At 37.1% G+C, this 14,694-nt stretch overlaps 1 protein-coding gene across 1 annotated transcript in view; it reads right to left on the bottom strand.

The window, feature by feature from the left end:
- Positions 1 to 707: 707 nt before the first annotated feature.
- LOC126971620 (uncharacterized) overlaps positions 708 to 14,694 on the bottom strand; it is a 318,228-nt gene continuing 304,241 nt past the window's right edge. The window contains exons 8-16 of the mRNA XM_050817982.1: positions 12,477 to 12,647; positions 9,573 to 9,725; positions 8,915 to 9,080; positions 7,265 to 7,842; positions 6,268 to 6,411; positions 5,456 to 5,677; positions 4,043 to 4,269; positions 3,015 to 3,387; positions 708 to 2,790 (exon numbers count right to left, since the gene is read on the bottom strand). Coding sequence (XP_050673939.1) covers positions 1,846 to 2,790; positions 3,015 to 3,387; positions 4,043 to 4,269; positions 5,456 to 5,677; positions 6,268 to 6,411; positions 7,265 to 7,842; positions 8,915 to 9,080; positions 9,573 to 9,725; positions 12,477 to 12,647 — 2,979 coding nt within the window. The 3' untranslated portion in view covers positions 708 to 1,845. The remainder of the gene's footprint in view (positions 2,791 to 3,014; positions 3,388 to 4,042; positions 4,270 to 5,455; positions 5,678 to 6,267; positions 6,412 to 7,264; positions 7,843 to 8,914; positions 9,081 to 9,572; positions 9,726 to 12,476; positions 12,648 to 14,694) is intronic.

Below are 14,694 nucleotides of genomic sequence, written 5' to 3'. Positions count from 1 at the left end.
TACCCATAGTATAACTATGCCAGCAGGCAAGATAGTTTGTGTAAGAGTGTGTCAATATTATTATATATCTCACGGTGAAGGCACACTTGTTAAATTAAAGGTTAATCCTAACGAAGTCACGTATAATGCATGTGAAAAGTCAAAAGTCACGGCCAATAGTAATTCCTAACCATAGAGCAAATTGTACAAACCTCTGACGTCACGTTGCAAGGCCGTAGACAAAGAGCTGTCAGCCAAAGCGACTTCCAATAGATTGATGTTTTCACGGCAACGGGTGACGACCTCGGTCTGTACGGAAAAATTAAATTGCTAACCAATTGAATTACAGCCAAATTTATTTGAAAATTTTGAAAAAATTTATAGCCATATTTTACTGGGTAAAAAAATAAAGCTGGGGTCTAAAAATAAAATAATACATCTTCATGCTTTGTGGCAATAAGGAAAAAGGGTTTCCTAACTTAAAAAAAAGGAAAAGTTGCATGCTACTAATTGAAAAGCAAACAGATATATGCCAATTATTAGAAAAGCAAAAGTCGATGCAGCTAACAAATTTTTTTCGTGAACTACCCTCATTTTTAAAACATACAACTAAAATGTAAATGTAATGTGAAACTACCCTCATTTTTAAAATATAAAATTAAAATGTAAATTCAACTAAAGATGTAACGGTGCTGATAGAGAAAGGGTGTTAATTGACTGAAACTCCATTTTAATTTAAATTGACTCATTTATTCAAAATTTAATACAAAGATAACTGTGCGTACGACATTTTGTTAGAAATCAATTAACAACCTAGCCCTAATCAACAATTGGTTAATAAATGGTTTAATTACATTTATACAAGTTAGTACCAAAATATTACGGAGTTCAGTCATAATTAGGCTCAGTTTTAAGTGTCCGCCAATTCAAATAATTACCTAATATAATAGCTGTCTTAATGATTATACAACAAAAATTAGTAACTATTCAAAATACACGTATAATTATCACGGAATGACAAGACATCACCTAATTTAGGTAACTTTGCCTAATTTTATACTTGTTTTTTATTGAAAACGTCATTTATTGCGCTGTCAATTTGACGTTTATCGTGTTAGTTTTCACTAGGGAAAGCACCAATTCCACGATAGCGTAACACCGTAAGCATCACCGTGTATCTTTAACGACTGGTTAATATATATCTTGAATATAACTAAAGGTTATTACTATCCTAGCACCAAGTTATCAACACCGAAATTAGTACAAAAATTTAGAAGAAATAACAGGCAGTTAGTACGTCGCTACAATAATAACGCTGTTAGTAATAAATTACTTATAGTAAAACTGAGAAGTAAAACAAAAAGAAAAACACACACGCACACACAGAAATAAATAAATGACGTTATAGATGATACTCAAACAATAATAATCACTAATAAATAGACTTCGCATAAATGAATGAGTTTATAAAATATGACATCACTAAAATATATACTTATTTAGTAATGTACAATTTAATACTGCGCTTGTCAGAATTTCATTAAAATGCCTATATATTTGTACCTACGAGTTTTACCTACGACATGTTGTTAAGTATTTTACAAACACTATAAATTTAATTGTTAATTAACCCATATAATATAGGGTTATGGAATAATTATTAGAATATGGATAAGTGGAGTACTAACATGCAATTTATTGTTAATTAATATATAGAAAACTTGTTAATAGGTAAGAATTTTATGTACTGTGAAATCTTTGTCAATGTTTATTGTGTCTTCTATAGAATCTGACAATCGCAACGCGCCTAATGAGTGTACTCACATACAGGAGAACAAACACAAAACATGCCCAAGCCAGCTGATGTCATTGAATGTGTATATATACTATGATCATAATAGAGAATGCTGTTACAGCTAAACATAATCTGGAACGGAAGCATGCAGGGCGTCTCGCATCAAACATATCAAGGTCATCGTCAGCGTCGGTATAGTAACTGTAATCTGTATCGAATTGAGGCCTTACATAGTCGAAAGCGCGGAGTATGTCGGGCGAGGAATCTTGACGAGCCATAAGTGCTTCTGTCACTTCTAGCTGAGTGCTCGAACGTCTCACCAACGTCCTCACTTCTTCTGACTCCGAATCAGAATCACCCCAGTTCCTCCTGCTGTGCTTCGGTGAAGACTCTCCTTCTGAATCGGGACTCTCCATTGAACGACGACGCAGTTCGGTCAGGGCAACTTTTTGCAACTCTCCATCCCTTTCTTTACGCCTTCGACTGAGCGAGTCAAGGATATCTGGACGATTGTTTACTTCTGTGTATTCCAGTGAGCTGTTTACTTCGTCACTGGTTAAGTTTGAGCTGTGACGTCTGCGACTCAGCGCTTGTATATTCAGAAGATCAAATTCAGGCGATCGCTTGCTATTTCTGCGTTCGCTCTCGGATGGTTTGCGTCTCCGAGATCCATCGTTGCTTTCAATGCTCGTGTTGTTTCTAGATCTTTCGAGACTGTCCAAAAGATTTTTCTTTCTTTCAGCGCTGGACATAGACTTTTTGGGTTTTCTGACTGGTGTTTCAACTGGGGATGTTCTTTTGTGCCTGGGGACGGATTTCTCTCGAGAGATATCCGAGGGGGGGCGTCTTCTTCGGGTACCACTTGGGCTCATGTCGTTTTCGGGTTGTGCCGAAAGACTTGAACAACAATCGGACTGAGAATCCAAGAACGCTCTGTAGTCATCTCCAAACTCTAGAAGGCGACGTGCAGCATCCGAATCTGGTGCTTCTGAATACGGCTCCGAATTGTACTTTTCCTGTTGGCAAAAAGAAAAAGTTCCTCATCTAACTTGTATATTAATTAGAAAATATTGTTATAACAAAATAACTAGGTCGTAATAGACTGGGAAGGTATAATACGACTGCAAATAATTATAATAAAATAAGTTTAATGCAAAAGACAAGGGCCATGATCATTTAGATGTACGAAAGTTTAAATACTCCATTTTTGACTGATATAAGAAAAAAATACACAACCAACCTGATAGAAGTCCCAGGCTTGCTCCGAAAAAGAACTATGCTCTTCAGTGCCTGCTGTGACACTCTTATCAACATCTGAGTCCTTGTCTAGACATAGATCCCACATCTGACTCGGGTCTCCCAAACTATATGTCAAGAAAGATCTTTCTCTTTCCATACTCTTCGTAAGCCTTGGACGGACTAAACCTCCTTCGGGTCCCAGTTTGAAGCTTGGGGCAACTTGTTCCGGCTCGTTTTGCTCCAGAATGGCACTGTCTTCTTTGCCAGATATGTGCGTTTTTTCAATGCTTCGTCGCAGATTGGCGATTGTTGCTAGTTGTTGTTTCAATAGATCGTCGTCGCTCTCGTTACCTGATGTTGATGTTGTGTCGAACCTGTGAAGAGGTTACAATTTGATTATATACATAATAAATTAGGAATCGAGAGGACTATGCTCGGAGTTTCCATGCGAGATCGAATCAGAAATGAGGAGATCCGTGGGTGAACCAAAGTAATAGACATTGCCCAAATAAATGATTGCGAACCTGAAGTGGCAGTGGGCAGGGCACATAATTCGACGGACAGATGGCCGGTGGGGCAGAAAAGTTTCTCGAATGGAGACCACGTACCGGAAGACGTAATGTTAGTAGGTCCACTCCCAAATCCCCCGGGCACCATGGATTTCTCTCTAGTCTATCGCTGTACCAAATTTGATCAAAAGCCGGCGCAAAAGCGTAAATAAGAAACTTACATTCATAATATTAGTAGGGATGTTATTACGTTACACAAATCAAATTTGTAACCAAAATTTATGAACGATGCGGGACTCGACGCCGCGCCATCGGGTTCCATCCGTGCGCCCTTGCCAACTGAGCCAACCGTTTGAGTGACGCATGGATCGTAAATTTTGGTACGTCTTGTTCAACTCTCAGGTTGTGGCATCGTTCATAACTTTTGGTTACAAATTTATATAATTTTAAATTGTTAAATTTTCAATTCTATTTCGCCCTGATGAAGTTTTAACTTGTGTAGTCCTAAGTCTTTACTAACCTGCTCTTTCTACTGGTGGCCGGATCGCTCGCAGCACTTCTCTCGTTCTTCTCTATTTCTGGACTGAGCCTGCCGCAAAACGACAGCGACTTCACCAGTCTCTGACTCCTCACCGGGTGACTCCTCCGTAGCTTGAATCTCTTCCTCCTCAACCAGCACTGCTTGTCGTTGGCTTCTACGCAGGAGGTGCACGCTTCGGTCATCGTGTTTGTGCTGGATATGTGGCCCTAAATAATAGAAATTAAGTTGAGGTAGTTGGGTCACGTACAATGTATGGATATATACCAGTGGACGACTCCTTTGCACAGGATGCCGGCTAGATTATGGATACAACAAAGCCGCCTTTTTCTGCCGTGAAGCAGGAATGTGTAATCATTATTGTGTTTCGGTCTGAAGGGCGCTGTAGCTACTGAAATTACTGGGCAAGTGAGCCTTAACATCTTATGTCTCAGGGTGACGAGTGCAATTGTAGTGCCGCTCAGAATTTTTAGGTTTTTCAAGTATTATTAGCGGCATCATTGCGGCTGCATTGTTATGGGCATCTTCTCATCCCTTCTTAAGAAGATAACTTAAAAGGTAAATGTATACACTTTTATAATAAAATCCCAGTCACTGTTCAGGCATTATTTATAAATAAATTTAAATATTTTATAAAAAAAATGGCGCTGTAGTAAATCCTACCTGTCCTAGCTGAATACCTATGTGATCGGATAGCCTGGGACTGGATTATGATTATTTTATACCAATAACAATGACTGTACAATATTGTAAATTTATTAAAAAGAATGCTGGGAGAGTTTCTTGGAGAATTCTAAAGGAATCAATTTTGAGAAAATAAATGCATTTTATCACGCTATTTTTGAATAAAGACTAAGGGCGAAACAACTTGATATTTGGAAGAAACAAGGGCAGTATCTTGCAAGACTGTGGCAACTTGATGTCCATACTCTATTGCATAGAGTCTATGCCTACCCTTGATTTGCTAACGTTCTTTTTATAACATGTTGGCCATCGAGAGACAACATTGAATCTTATTTGTTACTAATCACTAAAATTTGGTTTAAATTATAGGAAATTCAAACGCTGCCACAGCAGAAAATATCTTTCACGATAGTATTGAAGTTTTATAAATACAGATGCACATAAGGTTTATGAAAAGCTAATTTGAAGTATTTGTTTGTGTAAAAAGTGTTGAATCATATTATTATATCGTAGTATACCACCTTACAAGTGCGCGTAAACTGTTTAAATATTTCATTCATATAATTTTTATGGTATTTCCTACCACAGCTGATTAACTATTTGTATCGAATTTGAGAAAGGGTCTAATGTAAGTGGGGAAATGATTCTGAAGTAAGAAGTCTAAGTCTAACGAACAAATAAAATTAAATGTCACTGCACACAAGAGCGTACCTGCATTGTAGTGGAACTGGCTCGTAGCTTGGACCTGGAGTTAGCCGGGGTAACTCTTTGCGGAGAAGCTAGGGTGTTCAAGGCAGACTCAGATATGGACATATTGTGCGAGATGTCATTAGTGGGCGTGGCTAGCGACGCGACGTTGCCGCTCAGTTGTGACAAACACGAGACGGACCAAGGACGTGCGCTGTTGCCGCCCCGCTTCTTGCGGAGCTGTACCTGTTAGTTGCAATGCTGTTAGCACATCTTGCAAGTAATTAATGAGCACATAAGCGTTTAAATAAATTATTATCATTACCTATATCTTATTAAGTTTTATCAATTTTATTTATTTAACCTGAAATTCAAGATATTTTAATGAAAATAATATAGAAAGCAAAAGCACATAAGAAGCTACTGAGCACATATTGCAATAATTAAAAGTTTATTAGAACAAGAAGCCCTTGTATATATGACGGTCAAGAAGAACCATCCCAGTGAAATTTAACGTGTTTGAGAAATATCATTCTATTCTTTATAGTTGAGATGTTTCTTATTTAGTTTGTATTTAGGAAGTGACTTTCCACAGATTTTTCCCACCAATGTTTAACTAAAAGATCGTTAAGCACAACATAAACTGTACAGGAACAATTAAAAGAACGGACGCCATTTTTGTCAGACTGAGATATGGCTCTTTCAAATCCAAACAATTTACTTTTAAGCTTCAAATTAAGCTGTAGTGAATATGATAAAGACAACGAAACAGGACGTAGGAATCATTATCGACCTTATAGCACTATAAATAATATCGATTATTGCAAAACTCTTACCTTTCCCTGATGAGTTGGTGTGACGGTGCAAGTAGATGTACTCATATCCATGGAAGAGTGCAGGTTCCTGTCCTCTGACGTCATAGACGTATCCACCTCGCTCTCCGTTGTGTATTCTCCCGAAGCATCGTAATTTTCCGTGGTCTGTGCAGATTTCATATTTCAGAATTTAAGCCGATAAAAGCAAATAAGTCACAGGAGCGTTGTTGGCCTTTGATCTCAATTTCAAATCAACGACACCGCTTACAACTTGTGTCTTTTACAAATACCATCTTTGGGGTCTTATGTTAAGTAAGAAAAGACTCTCACTTTAAGCACGAAATAAAATACTAAAATAATAAATTACGGATTCCCTCTTCACCCGGAGCGTGCATTGCTTTCTAGCAAGGTAGGCACTGTAGATCTAACTAGTCATAGTTGCGCTTTACTCCGACAGTACGACATAAGTTTCTTGGTATAGACTATCTGTAGAGTGCCTACCGTAGGTAGTAATTTAACTTTAACACTAATGCTATATTTATTTAAGTTTATAACGAGGTAGGCATTGCCTATATGATATACACGCCCCTACTCTTCACTAGATTTATAAAATCTTGGAAGAAGGATTCCTTGTCATATTACCCAAGAATCGAGGAAGCTACATAGAAACTGTTTATTTTTCGATAAAGAAAGTTCATAGTTCGCTACAAATAGAGTAATCAAACAATATTTGATTATCTATTAAATATCATTGAAATCAATAATAGTGGAATGGAAATAAAATACAGTTTCAAGCCTTTTAGCCGCGAATAAGAAACTAAAAAAGAACGTTTGGATTCAATGTCAAATTACTATAATATCGATAATCGAAAAACGTCCGAGGGAAATATCAGATTCTGACTCTTTGATATAACAATAATATACTATGTGCCTGTTATTACATCTACATTCTAACTGGAATATCACAAAACAGATCTGCATATACAGTTAGTTCTACTGCAACGAATAATTAACCTACCTGATTGTTATCATTCTTTCCATCAGAGCTCTGGTTCAACCATTCCTTTATCCGCGACATCTTGGTTTTCCCAACAGATTTGTCGTCTTCTTGCAAAATAAGCGGTTTGAAAGTCCTCAATCCTTTCTTTAATGCCAAATGTTGTTGCGCCTGTTTTTGAACCAACTCCTCAGCCTGATTAACCAATCTCTCTATATTCTTGCATCTCGAATTCTGATCGACTCGCAAAAGATCCGGTGTTGAAGATTCTAATTTTGTTTTTGTCAAATTTTCCTTGTCGACTGGCAAATCGCATTGTATTTCTACAGATGACGTCATCAAATCAGTTGAATCTTCATTAGCTATTTTGGGTCCGTTATGATAGGTCCATTCTTCTTCGGATGATTCGTCTTGTGATTTGTCATCGGTTTCAATCACTTGTCGATCAGAATCGGTATCGTGGTGTCTGAAGTAAAACGTGGCGCAGTTCTTCGATTTTCGATCTGATTGATTAAATCGAGATGTATCTATTGGTTTCTTCCTCTTGACAACAGTCGGCGGTGTTTTTATTTCTTTTGGCGATCCGATGCGTGCGTTTCCTGCAAAATAATACGTAATGTAATCAATATTGACGATTCACTCTTGTTTGTTTTTGCCGAGTGCATAACTCTCAATAGGAATGCAAATAAAACACGCGTTTGTTAGAATTGCAAATTGCTATTGTTGTTCAAATGCAGGAAAGTGTCTTCTTGGTAGTCTCATTATTACAGATGAAATTACGTTCACATTCAAATTACATCACTAATATCTATTTATAATTTTATCTTTTTGCTAACCCTTATTTCATCAAATGTTCATTATGCAATCATAATGATGTCTATGTTATTGTTTTGTAGTTGAAATTTAGAGATTTACATATTACTATTGGCGATTTTTCAATAATTAAAAATATTTATCAACATTTTACGTAGGTAAGTTAAGTTTCAAAATTATGACAAATTTTGTTCAATACAACAAAATTTCCGACTCAACACGATCCAGAGGGCGACTTGGAGTTATAGAAGATACTAGTGACAGAAATATTGAGATAGATTGTTCATTTAGACGGATAGATGAAAGTAGTTCTACTGCACAGATTTATAGAGCTTATATATTGGGTTGGATCGACCTCAGCGTACATTCTACGATCAGATTGGGGATGCACAGAAAATATCATGAGCTCCAAGAATAAGAGAAATTATTAAATGATTTCTATGCGAGTGGAAGAAGGAAAAGGTGCACTGAGCACTTTAATTCACGCACTTTCAGGTAAAGAAGGCAAGCAAGTGGGATAAAATTTACCAAAGTAATTTATACAAAATTATAATGTACATTAATTACAACATATTACGTAAATGACAAACTTTATGAATATGAACAATTGTAAACCTGGCCTCGATAAATTTTTCATTTTTGTCATTTTTATGTTAAAGGGGGCAAAGCGGTAAGACACTTCATGACTCACTTCATGGAAACTAGCGCCCCTGTATATCTGCAATACCCAGAGGTCAAGAAATGCGTTACTGGCCATAAGGCCACAAGTTCCAGTATGTAACCGTGCTAGGCAAGATGTTTCTAGAGAACTGTGCGGTACTTTGTTTTAGTCAATATTTAGTGTTGAAGTTAACTCACCATCGACTTCATCAGTGACCGGCACGGTTTGGTCAGTCATCTTGACGTTATCACCGTCAACACTGGGCACGCGTCTCTCTTCATCCATTTTGAAGCGCATTGATTCTGACTCACAGTCCGATTCGAACCCACGCCAAGTATACTTCACTGCATACTCTTGTTCCTCCTGCAAACGTTGTATTAATAATTAAAAATTAAACGCGATCACTAATTTGTCTTGTTGCGAAACTGAAATTAAGAACTATGAATGATGATGAGTATTATAATACAATAAGCTGGCTTTACGCTAATCTATTAATTATTTTTTTTAAAAGGTTGAAACGTTTATAACTACTGCATTTACCGAAAAATAACTTTCTTGTAATTATTCGGATAACGACTCGACTCGAGCCGCCAGTAAGGCAAGTCAACAATATATATTTTTTTGTTTTAAAGCACTTCCTTTCTTTTTTTCAATTTATGTGATAAAATTTAGACTATCTTCATCTTGTCCATATTCACCCGTGGAGATTTATCAGTGAAATAACAGACAGGGATTATTATTTAGTATTTTATTGAACTTAGGCGTTCTGATAAAAATGATAGTTTTTTTAATTTCGTTACACACATGGATGTTACGGACATGGTCAATCAGATGGTCAGTATAAGTATGACAAACCTCGGAGGCGGATTGCCTGCTGTCGTCCGAAGGTTCCCTCCTACGATTGTGGGTGGGGGTGCGTTGTCTCTTCGGCGACCCGCGACGGCTGAGCCGGGGTTGCTTTAGTGCTGGCTCGTCGTCGCTGTCACTGAGCACTGCTGCCACGAAACTCTGTAATGATAGTCAGTAACGTTATGCTACTAAACAAAAAACTCTATATACACTCTTGTAAATATTTCACTACTCATCACGGAAATAGTCGGGAATTTATCAGGCAAAAAATCAAGCCCAATCTAATCTCTGGGAAAATATCTTCCAGGTATGTCTCACTATTTATCCGCATGAATATTCCTCTCTCTCACTGCTATGGGTGTAAGTTTTTAATGTAGCTGCAAATTAACCTTTACATACAGCGAGGACACTTAGGCCAACTGCTTAAATCTTAATAAATCATTTCAAACGTTCTTAGACCTACGGCTGCGAAGAAGTATACCTAGGATTTCATCCCTGGTCGGCGGAGCTTACATACCACCAGGTGATGGATACGGTCGATTATACTCCTAGTCTCCCAAAAATTGTGTACACCTTCAAGGCTATATATAATACCTTGTATGATTCGTCTGGTGTTCAAAGAGAGATCATGATCGAAGTGATCTGATACCATCAAGTGGCCCATGAGTCTGAAAAATAAAAGAGAATGAATAAAGGGTTGATGCAAGTTGAAACAATCTAGTAAAAGGAACATTAAAAATATCTATGTATTAGCATTTCAGACTTGATGGCATTTCTCGAACAGATATCGAGGGAGTAAAAGGAACATTGTAAAATATGTATGTGTTAGCATTTAAGACTTGATGGCATTTCTCAAACAGATATCGAGGGCTACCTTTTATTTTTATTTTTTCGATTTAATTGAAAGTATTCTGTTGCTTCATGCTTAAGTTAAATTTCCTACGTCTGGTATAATTGCACGTGTCTTTGTAAACATAAGATAAGACAGGCCATCGCAACGAGAGTACAGGCACGCGAAAGGAACGGATGTGGACGTTTTTATCGCGCCTAGATAACCGAGCTATATACGCTTACAATAATTAGACAGTGGACTTGCCCGTTTAGAATATTACATTGAAAAACCATTCACGTCTTTAGTAGTACATGGTCATTAGGTTGCCATATAGGGAGAAGACACAAAAAACACGGATAACTATTAGCATTACTTGTGTTTTTTATGAATAAGCAATAATTTGGTATGCGAGTCAAATGATGAAATTGAACTAGTAAGAAGTAATTTTGAAAGGCACGGTCTGCGTTCAAACTCTAGCAGCATTTGTACGTGTAAGGTGTTTCAAGAATCGTATTGTAGATGAAATCCACATTACTAATATTTCTAATATTGACAGTTAGTCATTTAAGTTAGTCATCTACCCCGAAGTTAATTTTTCAGGTGTTCTTCAAGGATCACTACTGGGACCGCTGGGATATTATTATTATAACGATGAGAATTCAGAGTTGACGGGCCGAAAAGAGAAGCTGAAGATAGAGAAGCGTATAGAGAAAAGATCGCCAACATCTCTTAAGGATAAATGGTACCAGAAGAAGAAGAAAGTTGACTTGATGTAAATGCACGACTTGATCAAAATAGTTTCTAACGTGCGTTGCCCGCGTAGATTCAAATAACTTTCTTGTTTGTGAACTGATTGGAATGAAACAAACACGAGCACGTACAGCAGATTAAAATAAAAAAAGTAAAAAAAATACAAAACTATTTTTGGCTAGTTATAATTGAACGTAACCCATCACAGTAAATTTTTAACCCTCAAAGATATACACAGTTATAAATAATGAATCGAAGCTCCGAGCGAAATAAGGTTATTCATAATGGCATCGAATTGGGTCATGTTTCCTAGCAACCACATAGCACAACACACCCTAGAGAGCTTTGAATATGGAATTATTTATAGTGACACGCTTGGCTTGTGGCTAATTCACTTAACTGCGTTTCTAAGGGGTCTAAGAGGCCATTGTCATCGCCATTTAGGGTTGTGTTTGCAAACACCAGAGGGGGGTAGATTGAACTATTGTCGGTGGACCGCATCGTGCGAAAGTTAAAATAGTTTTAATTTGGCAATTAATGTCCCCACAAATCAAAATTTAAGTGTTAAAAGTGATCTTAAATAAACATCAAATTGAATTCGTTATGTTTTGAAACCGGTCTTAGTATTAGCGTACACATTAAATAAAATACTTTTGACTGTATTTTTAACATAAGTTATTTGCGTAAAAGTGAATTTTTTGTAATTTATTTATTTAACCCAATGTTTCGTGACCTTGGCAGAAGTCGCACGTTTTCAGGGGGTGCGTCCTTCATCCTGTCGATACAAGTACACCCATTTCCTTTAAAAAAGGATTTTATTTAAATGTTAGTCACGTATATCGAAGAAAATACTATTGTTTTTTTTTAAGATGACCATATCGTATCGGTTTGGATGCACCACATGGATGATCTAACATCAGTTCACGTGGAAAAAGAGCACTGTGGCCGAAGACGTCCAGATGACAGCGGCTATACTAGTGACAGTATCAAATGAGTGCTAAAGCATCCGAATACGATCTAAGGCGTAACATATCGCGATGTGGCCCGATTTTATCCATCATACTGAGACTTAGAAAAGAATGTAGAGTGCGGCACTTTTTATTGCATTGGGCGTTATTTAGAGGAAATCAATAAATATCCAAATTTTGTGGGTGTTTTTAGTGTTAATTCCGCTAAGTTTTGTTTAACCAATTTGACACATGCTTCGCCAACGAGGCTTCCTCAGAAGACGTTGTCGCCGAAGTCTGGAACGAGATTGGACGAGAAGTATCCGTCCAGAAGTTCGTTCTAGTGTGCCTGTAATAACATGGTATACATTAACCTCTTACCTGATTATCAATCCTGGAAAGGCAGGCCTCCAGGTGACACTGCCACTCGATGGCTCGCAGGTAGAGGAGGTGCCAGCGTCGCTCAAGGGCACGAGCTACGTCTGCTCCTCCGCACAGTCGAACCACAGAGCTCACGATCCTGCCGTGGCATTCCACGTCTCGTTGCAATACCTGTAGGGTTTAGCCGAGTTAGTACAGGTATTGGGGCTCAAAAGTCGCATAATACAGGCAGCTTTAATGTTTGTATATTAGTCAGCTTTAATGTGTATTAGGCAGAGTTTTTGTTCAGTTGTGTTTCGACCGCGCTTTGAATACAACGTTCAGTAAAAAACTGTCAAAATAACAGCATATCAAAACTTAAAAAGATCGTATTCGTATCGTATCGTGTTTCAGGTACCTAAGTGCCCTTTCAAAATTAACAAAATTGTTTAAATAACTTGATATTCTTAATTATTTAACTAAATAATTACAAAAAAATTAGTATAGACTTTAAACATTACTGCGACGTTATAAGGTATTAATTTGAATGAATGTTTAAATGTTATCTGTATTCGTATATACAACGCCGCTCGTCTATTTCTTGGCGACCTTTGAATAGGCGATTGGGGGCCTAGCTGTTACAAATTATTTATTCTGAATGTAGCACAAAATTCTTTTGGTTGCGATTTTCTTCTTACTACGTTTATAGTTGTTTTGAGTCAATATTTATCTCCAAGGAGCAACTTCACTTACATTTACCATTAAAACCGAATTTTGTCAATCATAGCATTTTTGTCACATTCCAATGCAAGAAAAAAACAGTTCGTAATAAACTTAAACAATTTTTTAAAGAAGCCACAGATATAGCCAATACTCTTTAAAACCGTACAACAATGTTGAATGTTTTTATTCGCTACAGTATATCCCCTTTTTGCAGTGTTAAAGCTATGCAAACTTGTAAGACATCGCCTTATAAGTAAAATAGATGAAACATAAGCTATTGACAGGCGAATGTTCAACCGGTCCCATTATTTGTGGCCGATCGAATTTGCCTTACCTACTTTGAGTGTTGGGGAACTGAGCTCATTGACTTTGTATCGGTCAGTTCTTACTAAGAGACCATTTGGGATCAGAAGTGCATTCCTTTCTCCTTACTAATAATGAAATCTTTCATACTGAATGTTTGCTAACCTATAAAACTTCTAATGTTCGCCGCATAAGCCAAACCAATCATAGCCAACAATGATAGTCACAGCAGTACTTTTCTTTTGAAACCAACAAAAAATCATTAAAGAAAATATAAAGGGCGTCGGACAATAGGAACGTGTCAGATAGTGGCGTGCGCGTTTGTGTCCCACCATTAAAGATAACGTGTTGTTAATAAAAACTTTTCAAAATATGTTATTACCAAACACAGTTTATAGTTTTATAATGTGTTTAATAACAGTTATGATGTGGAAAAAGTTGCGACACTTAATAACTCAACTCACATGCATTGCTCTAAGTGACAATCGTTCGCACGAACAAGTGTTACGGTATCATCGTACGACTGAGGATGTGGTTCTACTATAGATCAATTATGGATGCCAGTCCTGTAGTTATGACAAAGATCTCCAAATAATGAATGCATGTTTTCTAATGAGAACATGAACTACGTCGTCAGAATCAGTTTAGCATCAAAAGAATTTTTGCGTGCGATCTGCATCTAATTTTGATAATTTCCTCTCCATTCTGCATTCAAATGTTGCTGGTCTCATACTGAAAGACTCGAAAAACTTTTACGTTTGCTCTCACAATTGCATAAAAACAAATGAACCTCTCCTTTGTCGTCTCTTTTAGAAATTGGATGACATGCAAAAAAAATCACCTATTTTGTCCTCCTTTTGCAACATGCAGAACTCTACATGCCTACGCATTGAAAGAAACATTAAAATATTAGAGTTCAAGCATAGTATAACTGTCTTATTCTGAAGAGGTTTTCGGATGTAGCTATTTGTCATAATACCTTTTCGTGAGTACTCACATCGATAGTAGCCGTAGCACAGATTGGATGCCATTCGAACAGATCGCTCGATAATCAATTAGAACAGTGGGATGCAATTTCTATATTTGAATTAGTCGTACTATGAAATTGCATCGCCTGTTCGAACAATATTGGGGAAGTTAGGACGATGCCTAAGTGTAAATGCTACTGTAGTTCCCAAAAGAATCTACTGGATGCAGTAAAAACTGTTATAGT

This window comes from Leptidea sinapis, chromosome 2 (assembly GCF_905404315.1).
Source record: "Leptidea sinapis chromosome 2, ilLepSina1.1, whole genome shotgun sequence".
In the NCBI taxonomy this organism is placed as follows: domain Eukaryota; kingdom Metazoa; phylum Arthropoda; class Insecta; order Lepidoptera; family Pieridae; genus Leptidea; species Leptidea sinapis.
Note: the sequence above shows the minus strand (reverse complement) of the source record. Positions and strands in the feature narration are given on the sequence as shown.